Source organism: Poecilia reticulata, linkage group LG12, assembly GCF_000633615.1.
Source record: "Poecilia reticulata strain Guanapo linkage group LG12, Guppy_female_1.0+MT, whole genome shotgun sequence".
Classification (NCBI taxonomy): domain Eukaryota; kingdom Metazoa; phylum Chordata; class Actinopteri; order Cyprinodontiformes; family Poeciliidae; genus Poecilia; species Poecilia reticulata.
Window position 1 is genome coordinate 20,425,889 of NC_024342.1, and position 24,265 is coordinate 20,450,153.

Consider the following 24,265-nt stretch of genomic DNA (forward strand, 5'->3'; position numbering starts at 1 on the left):
TATATACATACTAAATAAAAATGTTCGGTGAAGGTTAAAAGTGGTCATACAAAAACAATGCATCAAAAACTTGTGAACACAAAACAGACAAGTTAACAAATTTTGCAACAAAGACTTATTTAATTAGTGCTTTTCTTGTCTATTCTTACGCCACGATATTTATGTTGCTTCCTCCTGGTCTACTCATGAAGAGATCTAAAATAAGTATGTCTTCAGTTTTTTCAAATAATTTTTTTTTTAAGTTCAGGAAGAACAGTAAAATGTTACCGTTGGCAAGCATAGCAGGTGAAGGGTGTTCCCCTACAAAGGGCTCACCCTACAAACTGAAATGTGTTGAGTTGGCTAAATCCTACAGCAACTCGAACTGGAACGCCGTGCTAAGGTTAAATGAGACGGGTGTTTTTGGCAACACACACTGCAGGAGGGCCAAGAGTAGAACACAACACGAACATGTGCACAAAATTATCAAAAAGCAGTGGTAGTTTTGTAAAAACACAAGTATATCTTCTTGTCAGATGCATTTTTAATAAACACATTTGTTTTGTTTTCTTTTTTTTAGGGTCCTATAATGTCTATAGTAAAATAATAAAAATAAACACATTTCATTTAAGGCTTTTTACACATTTTTAACAGGGTTATCCTTAGCAGAACACTTTTTCAGTAGTAGATTTCCTTCCACTTTCTCAAACCTAAACGTGACCTTAAACTCTGTGTGCTTAACCATATGGAAAAACAAATAGCACTCTCTACTGCAGTTAACAAGAGCAACTAGCAACAGAAGGAGCAATTTGGCAGGGGAAAATAAGACGGTCAGCAGGGAACGAGGAGAAGAAGTCGTTCTTTCAGGCCGTTGAGTCTGGGATTTTCCTCCCCTTGAGCCAAGAGTGAGTTTCCCTCGGTGAGCCGAGCAAGAACAGGATTCATGGCACATTATGCTCATCATCACAGAGGCTCGTTTGGAAGACAGAAGACGAGAACTGATGGCGCGACTTCGTCAGACCAATTTTGTCTTTGCATGACAAAATTGGTCTGACGAAGTCCATTTAGTTATTATGTACAACTCAGTTTGTTTTTTGTTTTTTAACACAGAAATTTATGTGTCAAAGAAGATAAAAATGACCAAGTTTGTCAGCAAGACCAAGCCACAAATTTCTCAAATATTTTTGGCAGAAGAAATGATCTGCTGTAAAGTTATAGTATTAGCAGAGGATTGTTGGTGGCGGTGAGGGGCGCAGTTTGGTTTAAAATAAAAATCTCAAATCGGCGGCAGCAGAAATGTCAAATGTATTTCCTGAATTCATTTAAACTGACAATACTCTCTCCTAAAAAAACCAAAAAATGTCAACTGTGCAACAGTCAAAGCTTTCACGCGCGGAGATGTGACCGAGCTCTTTATCTGCCCTGCGGCAAGAAATCTCTGCTTTGCCTCTAACAAACCATGGGGCCATGCTTCTCAGTGCAGAGTAGAGATACTGAACCTGTTTATTCCAGGTTCCTTAATGAGGAATCCACACTGTTTTATCTAAAAAGTGGAATCAGAAGTGGGGCTTCAACACAAAACACAAAGGAAAGCAGGTAGAATCATGTATTTATAGTACATCAGTAGACTTTGAAAACTTGTGTTGCATTACAAATGCAAGATTTTACTGAATGCATTATTTTCTACCTCACTTTTGTATCATATTTGCAAAGGATGCAAAAGTGTTTATGTCCAACTCTTTATGTCCAACCACACATATACCGATTAGTTTTTTTTTGTTTTTTTTTTTCAATTTTCTAAATCTAGTTACCATAAAGTTTGAGGTGACTGAACTCCCTGAAGGTGCTGTCCAAAACTTGAGCAGCAATGCCATTGTCAAAATTTTCATGTCACCAAAATCCACTTCAAAAGCACTTTAACGCTACGTATTATAATTACTCAGAGTCGTAAGAAGCACACGTTAAATAATAATTGTAAACAAAAACATTGTACATAACAATCGCATTATATGCAAGTGGAAAAATTCCACTTTTTTAGCACATTTGCTATGATGGGCGAACAATCTCAGAGGAGAAGCAAAGCAGCGGCGCAGGCACAGAAGATGCTCTCTGTTGTGAAGACATCACAGACCGAACTGATGTCCCTCCTAACCCACATGTCACTGCAGCAAAGCACACGCTACAAATAGGCTGGCAGGATTACTTGCTGCAGCCACTTTGGCGCATTTACTTTATCACGACTTCAATGTTTCAGCTGCTCAAGAGGATGAGAGCTATACTTGTACCTCCACATTCATCTAACTTTTTAGATGAATATGGCTGTCTTTACGGCAGCATCAGGAGATGCTGCCGTAAAGACACACACACACACACACACACACACACACACACACACACACACACACACACACACACACACACACACACGCACACGCACACGCACACACACACGCACACCCTCCCAACTCCCTCAATCCTTCTTCTGCAACATGCAGGCTGCTTTTAGGCTTCATCAGTTTGATAATAAATAACACAGATATCTCCTGGCATCCATATACTGTGGTGCAAAACCGGACTCTCGGCAATATGTATAGATTTTTTTTTTTTGAGTGAAACCATTAAAACAAAGGGTCCTGCTGTACTGAATGAGGGACATTAAGTCTTTTTATTGCTTCTCTTTGCAACAGGAGTGTCAGTCACGCTACGGGTGGATCGATGTTTTCCACTGAGCCGGATTGAAAGAGTTCAAGTTGTGCTTTCAAGGTGCCACATGTCTCCTCTTATTGGCCACAGGGTATAAAAATACCCAGATCCACGCACAAACACGTAGACATGACAACAATCCTCGGCCTCTCACATCACATTCAAATCACAAGACGTAACAGAAAACAGTTGTACGCAGACACCAGCCGGCGGCTCCGCTCCGATGCGGAGTGAGAGTCCTGCAGCCACTCGCATTTCTGCTGCCCGCTCCCTGCTTGTGTGTCCAAAAGCTAAATACCATTTGAGAGAATGTGGTAATGAGGACAGGCTCCTTTTAATTATGCTCCTGTAAATGCCATTTGCTGCTCTCTCTGATAAATTAGCCGTGTGTTGCTTCTATACGTTCACTTTGAGATGACAAATGGGAGACTGGTGAGAAAAAAAAAAAAGAAATAAAAGAGATCACTTGCATGTCCTGATTAAAAAAAAAAAGTTTGAGCTTAATTTTACAGAGCTGTGAGACCCTGTTTTCTAACTGCAACAGATAAAAGAAAAACTATGCAGCTGTTGTGTGATTCACCAATGAGAAGAAACACAAACTGCTCCCTTTTCTTTGTTTCCTGTCTTTCTACTCTCCTTTAATCTAACACACAATTTAGTACATCATGAGTCAGCGCATCTCCCCGTGTGTGTGTGCGTGTGTTTTTTTTTTTTTTTGTGAGAGTGTGTGCGTGGCTGTGCGTCTGTTTGTCTCCGCGTGGTTCTGGGACGCCGGCCCCGTGGCTCTGAGCACCTGGCACAGCCTTTACTGAAACAGGTGAAGCAAGACCACGGGATACTGTAACGCCCACTAATCAGCTTCAACGCGAAACAAGCTGGTAATGAGATGCCTTCGGCTTCATCGTGAGGCTCTTTTTCGGGTTATGATGCCGCACACTTTCGACGCGTTCAGATTAATCATCACCGGAGGACAGGATGCTCCATTTCGAGTTTGTTTTTTGTAAAAATCTGCTTCTGTGCTCATACGTACATTACTTATATATTTTCGCAAACCTAGTTAGTTCCTTCTCATGTAGCACCTTCAGTTTTCTTTTTTTTTTTGTAAGTATTTTTTGAAGGTTTTACAATCTGCCACCCTCCTGTTCAAAAATTGTGTATTTGAGTTGTTCTCAAACCATGGATTACAGTCCCTCCTGAGTTTACAACTCAAGTTCAAAGTGAAAAAAACTGCTTTTACTGTAGCTGCTGCTATTTTACCAAACGCAAGTAGACAATAGGCCTCACAGTGCCACCAGGAATATTGTAGATTAAAATACTGGGCCCCTGCTGACATCTATCATGAATTAATCAGAGATGAGTGAGACGTGTAGAAATCTGCACATGAACCGAATCAGACAATTTTCAGCTCGACTGTTCCTGCTCAGTGATGGGCAAGTTGAAAATTGAAAAAAATATGTTCTTTTACTGATAAAAAAAAAAAAAAAAAGCCTTTAACTGTCATCCTGACGGCACTGAACTTCAGGGCAAACAGCTACAGAGTGAAGAAGAGACAAAATAAGCTATTTTCAGTACGATACTGCTTTAATTTTAAAAATGGATTCCTTGGGATACCTATTAGCTACTCCTAATAGCTAATCTGTTATTATAGCTAATAGTTATTTTAAAAAATATACAACCAAGAGAAAACTGTAGAAGACCTACAAAGACAGACTATAGAAACGGTACAAATATTCACACTTTGAATGATGAAGGGTGTAAAAAGCTCTAGTGTCAGACAGTCACTCAAAGGTGTGGGTTATTTGAAGGCCAGTAGAAGATAGTTTAGTTTTCCTGCTGCCACACACGGTAAACTGGATACACCGAGGTCAGCTTGCTCACAATTTCCCTCTTTCAGATCGATTTACCAATTGTGAATCCAGCACCTCGGGTTGGGAGGATAGATCTGTGCTGATAAACTCTAATTAAAGAGATCACTTACTTAATGGCTGGGAGTCAGCCCTAAGCTTTCTGTGCAGAACAAACTGCACAACTGGAAACACGGAAAGCTTTTCAACAGGAGCGGTTTGTGAATACACTTCCTAAATTTGAATATTAGGCAATGCTAAAATGCAATAGAATTTTGAGAAGATTTGATGAACTTGAACTTGTGACTCTGTTACATCCATCAGGCTGCCTGAGAATCATTGTCTTTTCAACCCATTTCAAAGTTCATGTCAAATCAGGTGTTAAAAAAATAACCCAAGAGGTTCAGCATTAATAACAAAATAATGAAGTTTCCTGGGAATACAAAAAAGCAAGTGTAAATCCTCCTATTGCAAACGTTTATGTTACTATCGGATGTTTGTGCCAAATTAAAACTGCAAGTCTGTTAAAATTTCAATTGTATGATATACTTTGAGTAAACTCTCATCTTGCAATACCATGCGCAGGCAGTCAATCTTAAATTGTGAATGCATCACTCTACAATAAACAATTAGCATTATTATTTTACAAAATAAAGCAAATTTTGAAAAATAATTGTATATATTGCCAAATATATACAAATTAAATATCTTTAATTTCTAAAGATATTTAATTTTCTAAAAAAAAAAAAAAAAAAAAAAAATTGCAATCGAATGTTTTGCAAAAACTCCATCACAAAAACTTCCAATTAGTACATCTCATACATTCAAAATTGTAATCTAAGGCATAAAATGCAGCAGTTTGTGGATTAGGTGTACCGATTTCATGTTTTATCCAACAGTGCAGCATTAGTCAAACTCAGCCTGAGGTCTCAGGGAGGTTAGAGCCACCCATGAGGGCTGCTGCGTTGCCACAAGCCCAACCTGAGCCCTCCAGCTTGAGCCGGATTCTGGCAGGAGGCCGGGTGGCCGTGATGAGCCAGATGTGGCACTGGGAGCTCTGGGGATTTTCTACATGCAGTTTACAAATGTTATCCTTTAATTATGCGATTGCATCTTTTATTAAATACGTTAAATCAGCACGGAAGCGGCGGTTTCAGCACTCCATTCATATAAACCTTACCGTGGACAAACATATTTTCATGCAAATAAGGTTCTCAAAAACAGAAAGCATGCGAAGGCAATTTTAGAAGTTGGAGACGGTAAAACTTTGGTGTAATGCCTCAAAGGTCATTTGTATAATTAGCCTGTGAGGGCATGAAATAATAAGAGAAACATACGGACAGGAGGTTCGAAATGCATGAGAGCAGAGGGCAAAAACGTCCTTGAAACATCCCTAAAACGCTGGTGAAGTTAAAGATTAAATGGTGTAAATGCCACCACTAATCATTGTCATTATAAAAGGCAACTCATTAAACTCTCAGACATTACATACAAGTAGCTGGTAGACCACCACTCACCAAAAACAAAAATTAAATAAAAAATCAAGGTACTTTATCACCACCCAAATACAATACAAGCATTTAAAAATACCAAAAAACTGTCTTTACATCTACTAATGTACTAATGTGTAGTACATTATCCTTGTATGCTGGGGAAAATGAGGCCAAAACAAGGGACTTTCATCCAGAGCACATTAACAAATTCCAAATGAATTCAGAGGAAAGAAACTGGCAGACAGTGAAACATCTGGTTTATGAGTTAATAATAATTAACATATAATTAAAGAATAATTAAAGAACTCCACTTTATGGTGCCCCCAAGAAGAAGACCAAAAATGTCCTATTTGATGACAACCATCATTCAAGAACTTGAGTCCTATTTTATGTCGAATGCTGTCGTTCGCGTATCCACATAAGCAGTGGCTGTTTGAAGGTGTTAACGACTCTACTTGGCGGAATATGAATAGCATAGCATTACTAACAAACACTGGTTTGATCATTTTTGGTACATTAACGGCCAAAAATAAAGTTAAGCTACATTCAGTTTGCCTAAAATAAAATTACAACGTGGAACAGCCTGTTTTTGACATGAGTACAGGGAATTTTACTCATCACCTCCAGCAGATGGAGCTTTTTTTAATTACTTGCATTAATTACTGCAACATGACATAAATATTTTAAAGCTGTTCTGCAGCACAAGCTTTAAACGCGTGTCCAAATCCAGCAATTTAGCCTTCACTTCCAGTGAAAAGTTCACATCCACTCATCATAGAATGTCACGTTCATTTTTGGCCTTTAAGAAACCATTTGGACCATTTTTCTTTTCTCCAAGATAAACCACTTTCATCATTTCCAGGAGAAAGAGTTTGCATAAGCATGAATTTATTGTGAATTTTTGGGCAAAACTATCAACGCATAAGCAAATACAGATTTTCAAACCCTCTCATTTGTAGATACATTACCTTTAACAGATTAGTACCTGGACTACATGCTTTCTGTACCCATGGAAACCAACAAAAGCATCCGACGTGAAATTAAATTGAAAATAAAAAAACATACACTTTCACACACCAATACACAGATTGATAATCAACTTAATATTTAACACCTTACCCCTGGAAGCTGGAGCTGAACCCACAACTTTTCAATTGCAACACAGCTACTCCTGCGTTTGAGCCACAATGGCCCAAAACCTGCTTTTGTACAGTTGAGATTGTGGCTTTAGGAAGGTTATTATTTTCATTTTACTTTATCCGTTGCAGAAACAAATGAGATGTCTAGGGGATAACTGTCTTCTGGAAACAAAATATTGACTTTGTGTCCTAGTCGGAACTAAGACCAGTTTAATAAAAAAATATTAAACTGGGCTCACCCATTCTCGAACCCATCATAAGCTGGAATCAAAGCCAGTTAGACATTGCAACGGAGGGTTCTTATCAAACAATAATAATAATAATAATAATAATAATACTAATAATAAAAAACATCACCTAAAATCCTGTACCAGCTACAGGACTAAATGTGAAACGTTTAAAGGACATCAACATTCCAACAAAATGGCTGACTCTTTATATAGTGCACAATATAGTAAATGAGAATATAATACGAGCTCAGCTTAAATCAGAGGAACACTTTTACTCTGTTGACATTTCTGGTTTGATTTCGACATGAAATCAAACCAGAAAATGACTCCATAAATTGTGGCGTGAAAATATGCCGATGTCTGCTACAGTCAAATCTGTCCCGTTTACCTCCTCACAGGAAGATCAGGAAAAAAAAGGAGCTACTTTTCAGGTGTGCAAACAGCACAGTCTTCCAAGTGGTTGATGCCTGTTTAAATTGTCCTGTTTGAGCGTACGCCATATTTACTGCTCGCTGTGACCTTTACACCGTACGCTATAATTTCCCAAAGCTCTGCACATTGCAATAATTATGTGAGAGTAAACACGCGGATGAATAGCTGATCAAACACAGAGAGAGAGAGCCATGCATAAACAGCGGCAACCGGCAGCATAAATACCAAGCAAGGTAGGTTGTGGGCGAGCGCTGGTGATTTAACTACCCAGTCATCTCTGATGGATTCCTGCATTGCAACTTTTGACAAGCTTCCTAGCTTATCTTATAGCCTTCCCCCCCCCCACCAATGGCTCATAGTCAAGTGAGTGTATCCACTCAGCTGTTTTATTTAAAACGCTAGGTGTTCTCGTTTTTGGCACAAGCAAATTTAACAAAACAAACAAAAGCGCGGATTTACTAAAACGTGGCAGGTAGAGTTACTTCAGCACACCTGCATCTGACTACAAACCTATTTTTAAACACGCATGGCCAACATCTATCATTTTAAGTAAAAATAAACTCCTTCCCTGTGGGTGAAAAAGAACGACATGAATACAGCCAACATATTAATATGCTGTTTGTCTCTGCAGCACAAATATCTAAACAAGATTTAACAAAAAACAACAAATTTGAATGTGGCCAGTTCTGACTGTCCGGCCTGTGGTGATGATTAAACAACACCCATCATTCCCTCCGCAGACGGAGGAGAGGGATGTGACAAAGTGAGGAAGGAGGCGGCCAACACACCACGACAGATGAAGGAATGATGGATGAACATAGAGGACGGAGGATGACCTATTGTGGAAACTGACTGCCTGAATAACTAACTAAGTCTGTGGTTGAGCTGATGTAATGACGGTTACGCTGCTTGAAGTCCATTACGGCGGCAGAGGCTGCATTTGTCCCTCCATTAGCGCTCTAATCCTGATGCAGACACCTGACATGTTGGAACTGACTGGACTCTTTCCAACTCACGTCTCCTGTGGATGCGTCGGCTGTTTTGAATGGGGCTCCGAAAAAAACCAAAAAAACAACAACCTATTAATGTAATTTTAAAAAGCCTGACATCTAAAAGGGACAAACAGAAATGACGACGGCACATAGATGAGAGAAGTGAAGGAAAAGGAACAACGTGAATGAGAACAGGGAGAAAAGCAGTGCTGCGAGTTCTGCTCCTCTATTCAAGCATTATGATGCGTCCCTATATGCTGCACCGCCAGGCTGCATGCTCACTGCAGATTTTCATTAACCTTGCTGCGCCAAATATTTGTCTCATCCACACAACACTCGGACCTATTCAAGTCTCTCTTTTCTATGTGATATTTTATAAGGCGTAAAAGGGAGACTGAATAGAAAGGACAGAAAGCACTTTGTAAAAAACTTTCATAAGTATAAATGTTTTATATACGTATTTACAAAATTGAGAAGTGCAACATGTATGTGTGTTCAGTAAATAAAAAAAACTGTGTAAGCAAATTTCATCAGGATTTCATCAGCTCACCTGAATAGTAAATAGAGTCTCCTTGTGTGTATTCTAACCTCAGTATGGATGTAGCTGTTATGTGAAGGCCTCAAACAGAAGCTACGTTTTAAAGGTTTCACATAGAACTACTTCTTTATGAAAGAAAATAAAGAATCCAGCAGGGAACACAGCAAACACATGGAGAAGGGTTCTCTCTCAACAGATGAGAAAGAAATTATCTGCATAGTTGCAAAGTATTATTTGGTGAAAAACCAATCGTGTATGAAATCCCAAACACACCATCCCTGTGGTTTAACATGGTAATGGCAGCCTCATGCTGTTTCCCAGCAAGGAGAGGAAGCATCAGAATGGCGGTGAGATGTAACCAGGCGGAAATGTTTATATTCTGAACAAGAAATCACAAAGTGTAGTCCAGCACACTGGCCTTTTAGTTTAGCACCAATGCTAACTTTTGTTAGCTAGCTATGGTGTGCAGCATTTTACTACAGTACTTACAAATCATCCTTCTCTTGCTTGTCAGGCTGTTATTTTTCTTTTTCTTTTTTTTTTTTACCCAAAATGCTGGGAAAACAATTTAGAATTGGTGGCAGCTTTTTTCAATGCTTCTGTAATCAAGAGTTGTCAGGCAGCCTAACCAGACATCTTTATTACACCATCCTGTCACACAACAGTGCAGCTCTAAAACTGCTTCCTGTTTTACTTCAAAATAAGAGTCTTAACTATAAATATACAAGCAGGATATTAAGAACAGCTAATACCCACTTCACCAGACCAAATCAGGCTGACAGCAACTAGGTAATTATTTGCAAGACAGACTTCACTTTCACAAAACATACTGAATGTGTGTTAGTATTATGCAATCTTGAGTCAACAGATATTATATTTCTGGTTTACACTTGCAAGTAGGGCAGTACTGTATGTAGTTATTAGCAGGAACATTCTAACACAAGACTTTGTGGAACCGAGGCGTACCTTTAACCAGAAAGCACGTCCTGTCCATGCCTAAATAAAAGTGACTCTGTACTCCATTTTAAAATATCTATTGACTGTAAAACTGTACTGGAATCTCAGTGATTCTTGAGAATAGGGACAAAATGGGTTTTAATTTCCCCCCAATTTTTTAAAAATTATTTCTCAACCTTATGTATGCAAACATGATAAATAATGTTTTGGAACTGTAAAGATGCTAAGGTGCAGGCCCCCAGTTGCAATTTTTTTTTAATTACATTTTTAATCGACCTGACCCAGAACTTTGTCATCACCATCTGACAAAAATAAATATAAAATTATTTTTGAAATACCCTACTAGTGATATTTTTACTCAATTTCACAGACAAATGCTTCTTAAGAAACAAAAGAAATATTACTTAAAACAAAAAACAACAAAATGTCCATCTGATGGAGTTGACTGTGCATGACGGAGTTGACACAGAGCTGAAGGTGGTGACAAACTAGTGATTAAAATAAAATACTTGATACATATGAAGTAATGCAATTTATGTAAAATACATCAGAATGAATTAATTGCACATTTAAGTGAGATTTGACAACAATTTCACTGAAAGAGTCACAATAACTGATGGAGTTGACATCTGACAGAGTTGACGAAATGCCAAACTACCTCAATTTATATGATGTTATTCTGAAGGAGGCCATATTGTAGTTCATCAGGTTCATAAAATCTTTACATTTTACCAAAATTAAGCTTTTATTTCACAAAATTTCATCAAAGTTTTGTAAATTGTCAGTTATGGTGTTGACACATCATGGTTGTGACGAGCAACTTAGGAATAAAACAGAAGAAAGAAATAAAGAATAACATAAGCTAACCAGAGCTAACTAGCCCTCTTAGCAAAGGAAGAGAAAGGAAGTAGTCATGGGGTCCTCAGTAGTTTTGGTGCCCCCCAATAATGCCCGATTTTTTTTTACATTCTTTTCATTTCTGACGGTGTTGACAAAAACTAGGGACAAATTTCAATGGAGTTGGAAAATATATAAAAATGATTTTTAATTCAATTTATTCATACTTTTATAATTATTTATCTGAATACTTATACTTAATTGTCGTAATATATTATCGTAGTATTCCTTTAATTGTTTTAAACTTTTATAATGTATTGAGTTCTGCTCCAGTACAAGGGATTTAAAGACACCAGCCACCTACTGCAATGTTTGAAATAAAAAAAAAATTCTGCAAACACCAGGAAAATATACATTGTTGTGCTCACATGACTCAGGTTAGTTTAGTCAGATATTTGAAAAAATAATATTTTGTGTATATTTTATTCAAATTTTGTGCTTTATCCATAGGACCTGTTTTGTCCCTATTCTCAAGAATCACTGATCTGTATATTAGACTGATCACCACAATTAGTAAGAAAACATGCATAATTTAGGTGTGGAACACTACTTATGACCTCCTCAAATCTATAGAAAAATCACAAGAGCAGGATAAATGAAAATAATGAACTTTCCTTAAGTATTAGATTGTTCCCACCACCACGTTGCATCTAGCTTTACTGTGTAGAATCGTCAATGAGTAATGTAGCCTTTTATTGCATTTAGTCAGTATATGTCTCCATAAAAACCCTCTAAAAACGGAAATGGGTGGTTTTAGATCCAGCTCACAAGCCCAAATATACACAGAATAATCTCATAACAACTACTTCCTCTTTTTTTTCTCTCCTTTTAATCTATATGCAAAGAAATGCCATATACACACCTCCTCCCACTGATGTATATATCTGATGAGCCGGGACAATCTCAACAGACGCAGCAGACTGAGTATCTTGGTGAAGCGGACGATTCGCAGAGCGCGTGCAGTTTTGTACACCTCCGAGTCGAAGCCTTTCTCCACTATTAAAAAGATATAATCCACCGGAATAGAGGAGAGGAAGTCCACCACGAACCAGCTCTTCAGGTAATTCATCTTGATGACCTTGGGGTCGAGGATGATCTCGGAGCTCTCCTCGTTGACGATCCCCGTCCTGAAGTTCATGACCAGGTCCACCAAGAAGATGGTGTCCGAAGCCACGTTGAAGACCAGCCAGGTGGTGGTGGTCTGCTCTGAGAAGAAGGTTATTCCCACAGGAATGATGATTAGATTCCCCATCATCATGATGAGCATTATCAAGTCCCAGTAGAACCTGCAACGGAGATACATGCAAATTAGTGAAGCAACAAAAACAAGGCAGCCTCAGCTAGTTAACATGAATCGATAAAGATTGTTGCGTAATCCTATTACACAACTGGTGGTTTTACTGAGTTCAAGGTGGAACATTTAAGACTATGGCTTTTATTTTATGTGAAACCACAGGAAGCAAGAAGATCCATGTTAGACTTATTGCCAGACCTCGTAACCATGATTCAAGGACATCGTATTATCTATTGCTACCACTTACTGTCCCTTTTCAGGACTCTTTGGACTGAGACCCTCTCATACTTCACAGCCCCCTTAATGTCAGTGTGCTCTGCCTTACCGTGAAAAAAAAAAAAAGAAAACGAAAAAGGCAGGAGTGATTCATCAGTTCCCATGCTCTGTTCACCAAGCGTTTCAGGCCCCAGAAAAGGCTGAGCGACCACGAAATGAAAATAGATGCTTTCAGGAATCCCATCTCCTTCTAAAAACTCTCCGCTGACGCCATCCCTGCTCGCTCCTATCCCTGCCTCGCTGCCCGCTCGCTGACGTTACCGAAGGTGGAAATGGACTTGCTGGCTGCTTGACAGGAGGACCGGCCACACAGTAATGGATCTGTGTGAATAAATTAAACCAGGGCCTTGGCTTTATAAATACCCACAGATCATGTGTCCGATAATTGTCTTCACTTCGGCTGAAAAGCGGTCTTCAAGGTGGCTCACAAAACCCACTGAAGGTATTTTTACACCAGTAGCAGATCCTGAGCCCTGGAGTGGATGCTAAAGGAAATTGCATGATGCACTTTGGGTTTTTCATGCATTATATTCCTCTCAGGAGTGTTTTATTTTAAGATATGAAGACAATAATGGTAATAAGAATCATTAATTAGACATTCTAAGCAATAAGAGTTAAAAAAAATTATACTTTTTGGTGGCTTACAGTGCTATTGTTATATTCCATGCCTATAAACGCATCCATGTTCCTTGAGCTTTTCCAACATCTGTCATGTTACAACCAGTGTATCCTATAGAACAGCATGTTGGGGACAATTGTGTAGAAGAAAAATTAAACATGGTTTGATACTTTCTTTTGCAAAGAAAAATCTAAAAAATCTAGTAAGACTTTGTAACTATTTTTTCTGCTGCAACTATAGCTGCTAGTCGTTTAGGGGTATGTCTCAACTTGCTTTAAACATTTAAAAGAAAACTTTCTTTCCTTTGTTTCTTTGCGAAACCAATCCGGCACAGTCAGACTGGATTGTGTTCAGCCATCCTCAGCTGGATCTAGATCTGGACTTTCACCAGGGAGTTCTAACACATGAAATTGCTTTGATCTGAGCCCTTCCACTATAGATCTGGTTGTTTATCATTTCTGTCCTGCGGGTAGGTGAACCTCCTATTTCCAGGATTGTCCTGTATTTAGTTCTGTTTATCAGCTGTTTGTTGTGCATCTTTGTTCTTAGTCTCCGACAAACAAAACACAGGACTTTCTTCTTGTCACTTCTCCGTTAAGGACAGACAATAGACATATTGTCAAAAGTCTCTCACCTGAGATGTGGATCTCTGCAACTTCTCCTGTGCTACAACAGGAGCTTAGGTTGCTGCTCTGATTAATTCTCTGCATTTTTATCCTGTAGGGATAGGTTTTATACTGAGATTAATTTGGACTCAAGTGAACTCGTTTGCCAAGAATTTAATTTAGGGATATAAAATGAAAAAGGGGCCTTAAATAATAAAAAAAATGCAATGCTTTTTCAAGTGTTTGTAAAAGACATTTTAACATTTCACTTTCATCTCGCTTAAAAAAGTATGTTCTCGGGTGCCAAGGTTGTAATGTGACAAAATGTCAATACACAGCTCTGGGGAAAAAAAAAAAAGATTGGAGACCACTGCACTGAACCTCATTGAAAACCTCCTGGTTATTCCACCATATATTGACTTCTGGACTCTTCCGTAAAACATTAGTATTATTGTGTCCAAGTAAATGTGAACTTGTCTTCTCTGCATTATTTGAGGTCTGAAAGCACTGCAGGTTTTACGTTATGTTGACCATTTCTCATTTTCTGCAAAATAAACGCTAAATTTTTCCTCGGGATTTCGGAGACATGTCGATAAAGGAACAATGTTCATTTTACTCAAACATGTTCATCTAAAAAGTAAAATCAGACTGAATTTTGAGAGGTCTCAATTTTTTTTTTCTAGAGCTGTATTTGCAAGACACTGCAAGTAAAGCACAAGTATCTTTTTTTCTTAGCATTTATTTATTTAAAAACAACTTATCTGCTGTGACTCATCTTTCCAATTTTCAGACACACCAAGACTGGAATATGTACACTGGGGGCGATGGGGTCGAGAGTGAAGATGGAACATGAAATGATGAGCAAAAAAGATCATCTAAGCCTGTGGTTAAAGCAGGGAGCCCTATTAAAGTTAAATAAGTTGAAACAAACAGCAGCTCAAAAGGTTAAGCTGCAAGTCAAGGAAATCTTGGATGTTTTCCACTCGTATTAACATAATGAAAAGGATTGCCCACATCTTTTGCATATTTTTTATCTCTATCGTGACTTGTTTTTGGGTGGTAATCACACTGTGCGCGACCTTTAAGAAACCCACTTGAATAAGTAATCCAAAGGTTTGATCCAAAGCCCAGCATTTTGGGTGATATTTCTTTAAATGGGGTATGAATTTGTGGGGGTTTTTATAGACGTAGTCCAGCATAAGGCTACCACCGCATTCTGCCACTGCACTCATGTTTTCAGTCATCACTGGATTAAGCTCTTGGATTAGTGGTCAAGTTCTCAGTTTATTCTCAGTCCCAGTTAAACCAGTAGCTGTAACTTTACCTTGTACAACTGCATACAGCTTTTATTTATCCCCTTCTTCAGATTCAGTATGTCAAGTAATGGACAGGGTGCATTATTCAAGCAGTGCGCTCCTGTGCAGCATCATCTTTGCAGTCAGTCACCTCCAGATGCGCCGCACACGCTTCTTTCAAAGCTTCACACTGTAAATCACCCCGGACACCCAAACAAGTCGCTGCCGTCATTGATTTACATGAGCGACAGGAGCGAGACACGGCCGACTCCGCAGTGACACTGCAGAGACGTTTCTTCCCGAGTCAATCCAATACCTGCTGCGTGACAATAGATTAAACAAGCATGCATGACCCCTGAATATACATTTTTAAAAAACGGGAAAAAAAATAAAAAGGCAAAGAAATGAGACAAAATGTTCTTGCACACACCACAGCTTAAAGTTTTAAAAGACATGAACCTCAAACTAAAATTCCCAGGCAGAGGGATTCAGTAGTAGAACTAATCCTGCTTTAAATCAAGCCAGCGCTTCGCTTTTTTTTTTTTCTCGTAGATTTCCTTTTACAACAAATGATCCATCATAATCAGTGCCAGGCCAATCCTGCCAAGCAACAGAGGGAACCCTACATGATCTTAGTCAGCGCAGGCTGGTCCAATCCGGTCTGCAATACAACAGGTAAGGCACGCAGTGAAAGGTCACAAAGTAATGATGCTTGTGCAGCGAGAAAAACACAATCTTCTGGTCGGACAAAGGGGTCCCGAAGCAATCTATGGATAGAACTGCAAGACGCAGCGACGGTAATTTACTCAATATTTCCGTTTATTGGTAAATGTCTGAATAGATTTTGATTTTATGTGGCAAGAAATTGCAGAACTTCTGGCAGATCAAATTTGAGCAAAATGATTGCTAAAATTTGAGCAATCATGTTGGAGCATATATTGTAAAAAGAAATGCACGCACTGTCCACCATACGTTTGAACTGCAATAGTTTAAGACTAGCATTGCAATTTATTAGGCTGAGGCGCTCCAATCATTTGGTCAGATATCAGAACTGGACATACTTTCCTTGAATTTTCTCTTACATCAACTCTGACCAGTGATTCACTCCAACCCCCCACCCCCTCCCCTTATTCAATAAATGTACCAAAATAAGAACCTGCGCAATTTTCTATCTGTTATTGTAATTCATGCACTTTTCTGAGTTTAATAAAAATCTAATAAGGGTTAGAAACAAATGATTTGATGCGTAAAAGATAATAACCCTTTAACTACTTGATTTCCTGTTGAATTGAAACCCCACCTTTACAACACTATTGTGTGATGGTCTTTCTATTCGGAAATCCATTTTTGGCCTGATCAGTGCATCTCTAGTTTACAAAATAAAATTTTAATCAACAATTTGCAGCTTGAAAGCAGATTCCGTCAAAGAGTCCAACAAAACATAACACAAACCGTGAAGCCAGGCATGAAGTCTCTCCGAAATAATCCATGAATAATAAATATTACTAACCTGCTATTAATCTTTAAGCAGGTACTGTGCACAAAGAATGTGTTGCATATTGAGTTTCAAACACTCCCACCATGCATGGTGTCTTCCATGTGTTGTTTTTTTATGTATGGCTTTGGTCATACTACACTACACTGCTTAGATAACCAAACTAAAAAATATAGCTTGTTCACCTAAAATGTACTCCGCCACTTTCAGGACTGTCTCAGAGCTGAAGTATCATAATTTCTTTACATCGACTAAAGAGAAAGAATCCCTTCTGTCAAGTCACTCTTTGGAAAATGTCATTGAGAGAATAACCCGAGGGCAGCCTTCACCAGCAGGAGAACGAGAAACATCTTCCAGTGCTGTGGCAGCAACAAGGAAGAGGCCAGTCTGGCTTTTTTGCTGTGACGTCCCCTTACATCTGCATGAGCAGAAATCTTGCCCGTTATTGCTACAAATTCAAAAAGAAAGTATGGATTGCACCTCATTATTCCTGGCGTGCCTTTTGGTCATCCGTGGAAGGGGTCAGTCTTCTTGCGTAATTGTTTGCGGATTCTACTAAGCTCATTGACTGTCGTTTGTCGCTAATCCTTGTCCACCAAATTTGCACTTCTGTGTATCCACAAGGACATCTGGAAGTGTCTGTGTGTTTGACTATGCCTTCCTCCAAGTGTACAATATAGACAATTTCTACATTTCACCTGCAGAGTGGCTCGGCAGTGGACCAGGGTCGGATTCTGCCGTTAGCATGACAGCCTTGAGTTGGAAAATAAATTTGTTTTTCACTATATTTATCTGCTGCTCAGGTAGGCACAATGCAGTCAAATGCCTACCAGACATACTTTTAGTAGCTTGTAAATTCTAGTTTGAAAACATGAATACAGTGTTGTCTTGTTGTAGTGACGAAAAGCCACTTTTAGCTTGAGTCTTTGCTTTTCTTGCATCCAAATGTTGCAGACACGCAAATTTGTCTTTCTTCTAGATATGAGAAAAAAAATGTTTCAGCCAGCTGACAAACAGAAGCCAGAAATAGGTAGGGAAGGGGCAGCACTATGCTACTCCATGGCTCATGCAGATAGCAATGTTGTAAAAACTGCAGATATACTCTTGCAGTTTATCTGGCACGTCATGAAAAGATTTTGAAACTAACTTTATAAAACAAGAGTCAAACTTGCTACCCACAACCTGCTCATTTCTACTCTGGACTCAAGTGTATTGGAAAACCTATTGTTGCTCATCTTCAACCTGAGATCGAGTGGCCCTTAAAGCAGCAGCAGTGTACACAGAGTTCTGTATTCACAACCCCTGCCCAAAGCTCAGGACCACGGACAGCTCTGTGGTAGCGGCAAACAGAGGGAACAACTGGGATGACTGTCCTCGTGCCAAAAGCCCACTGGTGCAAAAGCCGGACCAGATGAAATGCTTAATTGGTCAAGAAGTGAACTGTAAACATGCAAACATGCAGCATGTGCGTTACTGGTCCTTCCTGTGTATGATCTGGTTAGTGGTGGAAATGTAAAACCAACCGTCCGGATCCATTTGCTACACATCCTATGCTATAGGATTTGTGATATAAAGTGTTTTCTCCATACTAATACCCAATATGGAACAAGGCATATGTGGAAATTTGACAACTATGTAAATGTCACTATCAGTTTTTGAAGGAGTTATGAACTGCTTCTATGCTACAGCCAGCACATTCTCTCATTACGGCAGCTGTAACAACATCTTCTACAGATTCAATCTCATCGATTGACTTAAGTCGTTTGTTGTTTTTTTCTTTCCTCTTGTGTTTTTGTCAAGTTTGCTGCTTTCGACTAGAATCATCCAGCATATGAAAAACAAATAGCAAAAAATAAATGTTCTGGAGAAAAAGAATGAAAATAACCCTGGATCAGTCTGTTGTAGATTGTGTAATATAAAAGATAAGCATTTAATTTTCCCCATAATACTAATGGAAGAAAGTCCATGTCCAATATAAATGAGATAAGGCTGCCAAACTTTGAGATCTTACTGCCTTAATACGTGGAAAATGCGAGATATCCCAGCAGAAGCAACTCAAACGCAGCCTTACACCTCCTCTGTTAGTTTCCCTAAATTTATTCAACATGGCAGGTTTTGCTTCTTCTTTTCCCCTATGTGATTTTACCGCATTCTGTGCATTTCCCCCCCCCCCCCTGCACGCAGGCCTTTCGCTTTACCGCCGCCTACAATGAAATGTTTACTACCGTGATGGTGCAGAGGCATTGTCACGTTGTGCCCAGGTGAAGTCGCCCCTTCAGATAGAGGAACACGCACGTCGCCCAGTTTGTGTGAAACATGCAGGAAATCTGAGCTGTGAGAATGTTTGCAAATTCTGACATTCACCAATCTTTTCCCAAGGACACCCCACCAATATATGCATATTGCCTTTTTTATTATTATTATATTGTTATTATTTTTAATTCAATTTTTTTTTTATATGCCGCAATGAATCAGCCTTGGAGCAGAGCCTCTCTGCCTGCAGAAGCCAGATTGCTTACATGCAGAGGTAGATTAGTGGATGCGCTTAGGGGCCGGGCTGTATGAGGCCATAGCTCCCAGACCCTCCAGGGTGACGGAGGGGATGCATTCAGAGTGAGGGGTGAGCAGGTGTCTGTTCCAGTCCTTACCTAAAATCGCTATATGGGTGAATGATCCAGTATCCGGCCGTCTGGACCCTCTCTTGCTCTTTCTCCACGGCTTTCTGACTGCCGAACATTCGCAAGGAGAACTTATTGACTCCGGGCTGCATCATCGCCCCGAATTGCCTCTGCATAAAACCATGCTGCCTGGACGCCCCGTCCAGGTCGTCAAAGCCGACCATGGCCTCTTCCCGCTCCCCCTTGAAGCCCACGGAGTTGCCATGGTCCTTCGTGTTCTGGCTCCCCGTGTTATTTTTCTGTATCGAGTCTTGCCTCTGAAAAACATTATTCCCATCCGCCTTCTCCTCCTTGTTGCTGGAGAACGAATTGGATTTGTCTTCCATGGTGCTCCGAGTTTGCCCGTTGTTCTCTGTGAACAGAGCGCTCCGCCGCCTGCTCGCGAGAGAGGACCCGCCGTGGGCTCTGCTGGTTCTTCTCGGTGTCCTTCAAACTGCTCGGCTTCTCTCGTCTTCAAATGCGAGTGCTGCAAACTGAGACGGAGTGCACGGGAGCCCGGTGGATCAGGTTTCTTGGGTTACCGCCATCTACCGACGGCCCCGGCTCCTGCCGTGCAAGCGTCTGTGCTTCATCCCTCACTCCGCACGGCACTGCGGTTTAACTGGCACATGCTCCTGCACCTTATTTACATAATGCCACAGGCGAAATGTGGCCCGTGAGATCCCCTCTGTCCTCTTCTCCCGACATCTGTCAGAGAGAGGAGGAAGTGGTGGGGGCGGCGGGGGAGAGGTAGGGATGCATTAAAAATAATAGTTTTGTTGTTGATTTATGTTTCCGTTTCGGCCTGAATGACGATATAAGTTTTATTTTTTTGCGCTAATATACGCATGATATATCACGATTAAAAAGATCCACGTGAGTTTGATCGACTTTGATCGAGTTGTATTTTTCGGTGGGGAGAATAATAATTTTAATGTGTTGAACTTTCCCACATTTTTGCCAAATTTCAGTGGAATATTCTGCAGTATAGTAATAATAAGGTGCCCAATTGGGAAGGTGAAATAAAGGGAAGCATGTTTTATCCTGTGATTTAAGGTATAAATCACAGAATAGACATCTTTTATTTTACACATTGTTTGTTAGTAAAAGCAATCATAAAAATTAACATTAAAAGACCAAGTAAAACTTTTCAACTGTGAATGACAAAGTAAGAACCAGAGATGACATGGAAAGTGTGTGTGGGAGGGGGAGGGGATCGTAAATATGAGAAATCAAGAAAGGGAATAAAGAAAATTTAAGCAAGAAACATTTCTCTGTGCAGTCATAGAACAAGAATGTGCTTTCTGTGTGACCTTCAGGGTTTCCTCAAATTGTAAAGTTGGTGCTTATGTTTGATTTTCTGTAAAATGTGATAATTGTGCATGTGTGTATTTCTGTTGCACTTTTTTTTTTGTTTTTGAAGGAGTTGCTTGATATGTAGGGTCAATTATTCTGTTTTCATAAAAAAAATTTAAAAAAACGCAAAATATTACACGCAGCCAAATATTTCTCTTTTTTAGCAAATTAATGAAGCACATTGTGTTCCACCCTTTCAAAGAAAAAAAATAACCATCAGTACTTCTGCAATGTGGCATTAAATCCACACTCCACACCACCTCTTCTGGTCGTTTCAATGGCTTTATCAAACCACATCTGTCTGTGTGTATCACTGGAGAGGGCATTAGCTCAGCTATTTGTTGCATGTTTGGATGTGGATTATGATGTAATGATCCAAATGTTATCGTAATTGAAGCAGACATTCCTTAATTTTTTTTATGTGTCCCCCGTCCCCACCCACCCCACCCTTGTCAGCTGGTTTGGGTCGAGTTGGATTAGCTGGAATGCCAACTGTCTCCCCCTGCGCAAAGCTTGTGTAACTTTGGCTACTCTGCGAGTGACACAGGGAGGGGTAGCGAGGGAGACAAATGTTGCATAACGTTTCATGGCTTTAACTAATGCTGATATTGACCAAGTACAAATGCTAAATGGCCCCACTCACATGTCCAGAAAATGCATAACTGCACACTGAAATGCACTTTGGGTCAGTTTTAACTTCATAACGCAGAAAACATATAGGCATTTTAGCACAAACACTATTTTGCTACTTTATTTTGTTGCATGTTGCCATTTAAAGTACATGTCTAAGATAATCCCAGATAAATTTAGGTCGATATCATACAGAAAATGGTGACTGTAATACCCTTCTTTCTGCGTGGTAAACTGTGTCCTTGTTCCTTCTAATGGTCTCGTTTGCCCTTCTGAAATTGCATTTACTAACTTAGATTGCATCCAGTCATCTCTGTTTACAGTCAATGCCTCAAGTGGACATGAAACGGTTCATGTCCCCTTTGCTTTGCCGGGTATTGCTCGTGGCACAAAGAGGCAGGAGAGCAGTACTGTGTTTCGGCCCCAAACTTAACCCCCTTTTTCTTCAGCTTTTGCAGGAAAAAAACTATTTTGTATTCATCTTGCTCTTAGCATTTTGCATAGTGGATTAAGCAAAATTTATTATACTCAGTCAATTCTAGATGCAAAAGTCTTAAAACAACCATCCACACAGAACTAGATAAAAACTAACAACCTAAAAGTTTAACAGAGCAAAAAAAAAACCCCGCAAATTCACTTTGTTTTCTTCAGACTCTTGTCCTATGACCGATGACTTTAATTAAACTGTGATTGGGTCAGGGACTACGGTAGTGTTGTAATAGGATTGCGAGCTTTGGTTTGTGTCCAGTCGAGTCCAGCAGGGTATCATGGAGCCGAGGGATAAGGGCGAGGCGTTGGACGGGGACCAGCTTGAGCTGTAGGGTTTGCTTAATCTGCAAAAGGACTTGAGCAAACAAAGAGCATTATCAGTCAATAAGATAATTATGAGAAAGTAGGATTTCAAATAATATGTGGAGCGTTTCAGAAGGAGCGGAAAAACAAAAATTGCACACTACTTAATACTGGTAGCCTGAAGAAGAATATTTGTAGGTAATTTATTTAGTTATAAAAGATCAGCACTGATCAGATAGGATATACATGCAACAGCAGTCAAATACACAATCCTGTTTCATGGCAGTGGAGTTAATGTGACAGTTGGCATACCATAATTACCGAAGATTCAGATAGCATAGATCAGTTGCGTTTAGGAGATTAGGAGGCATGTTTCTGATCGACCTTGTTTCTGTTCATCATTGTTGATTGTTAATCAGAACTGACAGTTTAATCCAGATATATACATACATTGTGTAAAAAGAGACACCTTTTTTCCTTTATAAAAATGTGGCTTCCTTTAGTAAATATCTAATTTCAATTCTGGTCAAATTACTTTATCATCCCCAAGTTCCCTAAAGTGTGCAATGAAAGTATAGATTTTCCAATACTAAATAACATGAAACAATAATACAAGGAAAACACTTAAATGAACATTTTCTAAACCGCATAATGCCTGGTTCATATGGCAAAATGTAGAAATTGCCTATTTTCAAAACCTGATAGACATTAACCTGGAGTAGAGCACACAAGGAGAGAAAGCTTGTTCCATTACGATGTGCCAGCTTTCCGGCTTGGTTGGAAAGGAAATCTGATCAAATCCCCCCTTATCTATATTCTGCAAATAATTTTTGTTGTTGGGAATTTAGTTAACTTAATAGATGCATAAAACCATTTAAAAAGCAAGCAAATTTGTTTCCAGAAACAATTTAGAGCTACAGCCAAAACAACCAAAAATGATAAAAGTTACTGTTATTAGTATCACGCAAGTGAGAAAATCTCCCAAAAGTCACCAAATCTTGAAGGTTTTTCCACTTAAAGAGAAAAAAAAAAAGACAAAAAAAGCTCACGAGGAGCAGAACATTATTTCAAGTTACACGACAAAGGTTGGACTGGATACAGAATGTCCCTAATCTTTCATGATTTGTGCCTCTGGAGAATCCAAATGCAGACAGAAGGCAGGCAGAATCATATAAAGTCAATATATCCCAAAGCAAACTTATAACATGGAGGCATTATGTTGGCACACAGATAAAGCACAAAAAGCAAGAGTTAAGTAGATTAACAGGATAGTCTGGCAAGGACGGGTAAAAAAATAAAAAATAAAAAAATGCAGCAGGGGCTGTGGTGGCGCAGGGGCAAAGCACAACCCATGTGTTGAGGCCTTGGTCCTCATGCTGGTGGTTACAGGCTCGATTCCCGGCCTGGTGTTGCTTGCCGCATGCCCTCCCCCTCTCTCGTGGCCCTCCTTCCTGTCGGACTACCCTCAAATGAAGGCCACTAGAGCCAACAAAACCTTTAAATAAATAAAAATATGCAGCTTAAAACCAAGATAATATTTGCTGGAGTGAGATACACATAATAAAATTACCACACTTTCCAGACTATAGAGCGTACCTCATGTAATGTCTCCAAACTCTAAAACTTTTTGAAGTTAAATAAAGAAATAATAATAATAATGTTGAGCTCCATTTTGAATTTGCAATTCATTATATCGACTTGTAATTTGGCACATCACAGAACTTGATAACATCCAATTGACTGATGCAATTTAAAAAAAAAATTAACTTATTTCTGCATTAATTTTCAGTAAAACAAAACAGCAAAACAAAAGAAAATAAGCATCCCGCCACTTTTAAATGCATTGCTCCAGAGTGAGGATAATATCTGCAGAACTAACACACACACACACACACACACAGCAGGACGTAGCCAGTCCTAATGCCATACTGGGCCGAGTGCCTAAGCTGGATGTCACCCAGTTTTTTCACCTGATCTAAATTAGTTCAAACACAGAGACTTTTAGAGATGATCACTTCAGAAGGTTTTTATGGAGAAATGTT

General features: G+C 39.3%; 1 protein-coding gene across 1 annotated transcript in view; it reads right to left on the reverse strand.

The window, feature by feature from the left end:
* Nucleotides 1–20,806, reverse strand: part of hcn1 (hyperpolarization activated cyclic nucleotide-gated potassium channel 1) — an 81,716-nt gene extending 60,910 nt beyond the window's left edge. The window contains exons 1-2 of the mRNA XM_008424521.2: nucleotides 19,437–20,806; nucleotides 12,067–12,490 (exon numbers count right to left, since the gene is read on the reverse strand). Of these exons, the coding sequence (XP_008422743.1) occupies nucleotides 12,067–12,490; nucleotides 19,437–19,792 (780 nt within the window). The 5' untranslated portion in view covers nucleotides 19,793–20,806. The remainder of the gene's footprint in view (nucleotides 1–12,066; nucleotides 12,491–19,436) is intronic.
* Nucleotides 20,807–24,265: the final 3,459 nt, after the last annotated feature.